Below are 1,867 nucleotides of genomic sequence, written 5' to 3' on the forward strand. Positions count from 1 at the left end.
TAGTTAGGGTTTGTTCCTTATGTGTCCATTAAAATAATGAATGTTGTCATGGGTGTATGTTCCTATTAGTGGGTGGTTGCCTATATATGGTGTTGGTCTGATTGTGTAGGTGTGGGTGACTGAATGACTTGCTGTTTAATTTTATGTTTTATGTGTTCATTGTAGAGATTAGTGTGTGTATGTACACATTAGCTTTGTCATGGTTACTGCAAGAAGACACATTCTTGTGTGTAACTGATCAGTGTCCTTATTTTATATCTTCTTTCTTCCCCCCTCTCTCTTTCTTTCTTTCTCTCTCTTTAGATTAAATGATTTAAATGATCATTCAAAGGTTTGTTCATCTAAACTGAAGTCAACTTCTCCCTCTCCTCCAACACATAGCCCAAAGCAACAAAGGAAATTACAATCAAGGTGACTAAAAATTAATATTGAATTTGTACATTGTGACAAATAAAATATTATACTATTGCCTTCATCATTTACCCTCCATTTTCCTTTCTCTCTCTCTTCCACCCTCCCTCTCTTTATTTCAGAGGTTCATCTCCAAAGATCCAGTCAGAGAAGCGTTCCTCATCACTAATAGTTAATGTCACTCGCACTCCAACAGCTGCTACTGATCTTGCTCCCTTTAAAGTCGTCACTTGGACCAACATGACCTCTCAGTTCTCCTCAGAGTCCTACGAGGTGTACAGGAGCGCCGGGGACTTTCAATGGCTTCATGACGTACTCCAGGATAACTGCCCAGAGAGAGCAGTGCCTCCACTTAGGACAACCATATCTCTTGATGGTAAGACTATACTACTATACTAATGTAATGATGGTGTGTACATGTGTATAAGCTATAGATGTACAATGTACATGTTATAATGATCTATGACCTCAGTAATAATAAGCTTTTATTTGATGTGTGTACATGTATGTGTATTTTGTGCAGTAAGAGTTTAAGGATGCTTTTACTAGGCTGGACCTGTTTGTGTAGAGTGTGTGTGTGTTTGTCAGACATTCATTGAGTTTATTGGGCTACTCATTCATATAATTGGAGCTGTTTATTATGTTATTTCATTATCCTACATTAATAATGTACACGTACATGTACACAGTACATAATGAGATGGTGATATTTATTTGATTGCATTGTCTAGAGTATTTCATTATAGTTCATTATAGTTCATTATAATGAGGATAGTTATGTCTGCTAGTTAGTGCATGGTGAATCAGTTACTAGTGACAACTATTGTAGCAGTGAGAGAATCACTGGGGATATATTGTGTATCTTAACAATAAATAATAATGTTTATAATATTGTAATCATTAGTATAATGGAAGAAATTATTTTAATGAACATGCACTGTATACAGTATAGCTGGCAATGGCATACTTGACTTACTTGTGTCAGTAAATGGTGGACTTGTGCTGATAGTTGATTGACACAAAATAATTATAATATAATTGTAAATGATATTTTGTCTTTCAGTTTAAGTACATTTACTGTGTTGTACTCTCCCTTTATAATTGTTATTTTTGTTTAAGTTCTTAATCACTAACTGTCATTAGTTACTGGTCATAATACATTTGTTCTTTCACACAAAGCATTCATCTCTTCTCTCAATTTATTCTCTCCCTCTTCTCCTCCTGTAGCGACAGTGTCAGAGTATCAAAGGTTCTTGTCTCGTCTTGTGGCACACAAAACCCTCCGAACTGAGCAATCTTTCATTGTATTCCTAACTGGAACAATTGAAGTAAGAAATGAACCTATTAATATCATATTACTGTGAGACAAAGCTACAGTAAAATTGGACCTATTTACATAAATACTGCCATATAAAAGTACAACAAAGTAATACAGCATTAGATTACAATGCAGTGT

At 35.0% G+C, this 1,867-nt stretch overlaps 1 protein-coding gene across 1 annotated transcript; it reads left to right on the forward strand.

Moving 5' to 3' along the window:
• Positions 1 to 289: 289 nt before the first annotated feature.
• LOC109592071 (sorting nexin-7-like) lies at positions 290 to 1,790 on the forward strand. The gene is made up of 3 exons (XM_020007636.1): positions 290 to 411; positions 534 to 787; positions 1,639 to 1,790. Exons 2-3 carry the CDS (start codon positions 652 to 654, stop codon positions 1,773 to 1,775), a joined length of 273 nt encoding a protein of 90 aa, XP_019863195.1. The 5' UTR covers positions 290 to 411; positions 534 to 651; the 3' UTR covers positions 1,776 to 1,790.
• The last annotated feature ends 77 nt before the right edge of the window (positions 1,791 to 1,867 follow it).

This window comes from Amphimedon queenslandica, unplaced genomic scaffold (genome assembly GCF_000090795.2).
Source record: "Amphimedon queenslandica unplaced genomic scaffold, v1.1 AMPQUscaffold_6395_Cont21646, whole genome shotgun sequence".
NCBI classification, from domain to species: domain Eukaryota; kingdom Metazoa; phylum Porifera; class Demospongiae; order Haplosclerida; family Niphatidae; genus Amphimedon; species Amphimedon queenslandica.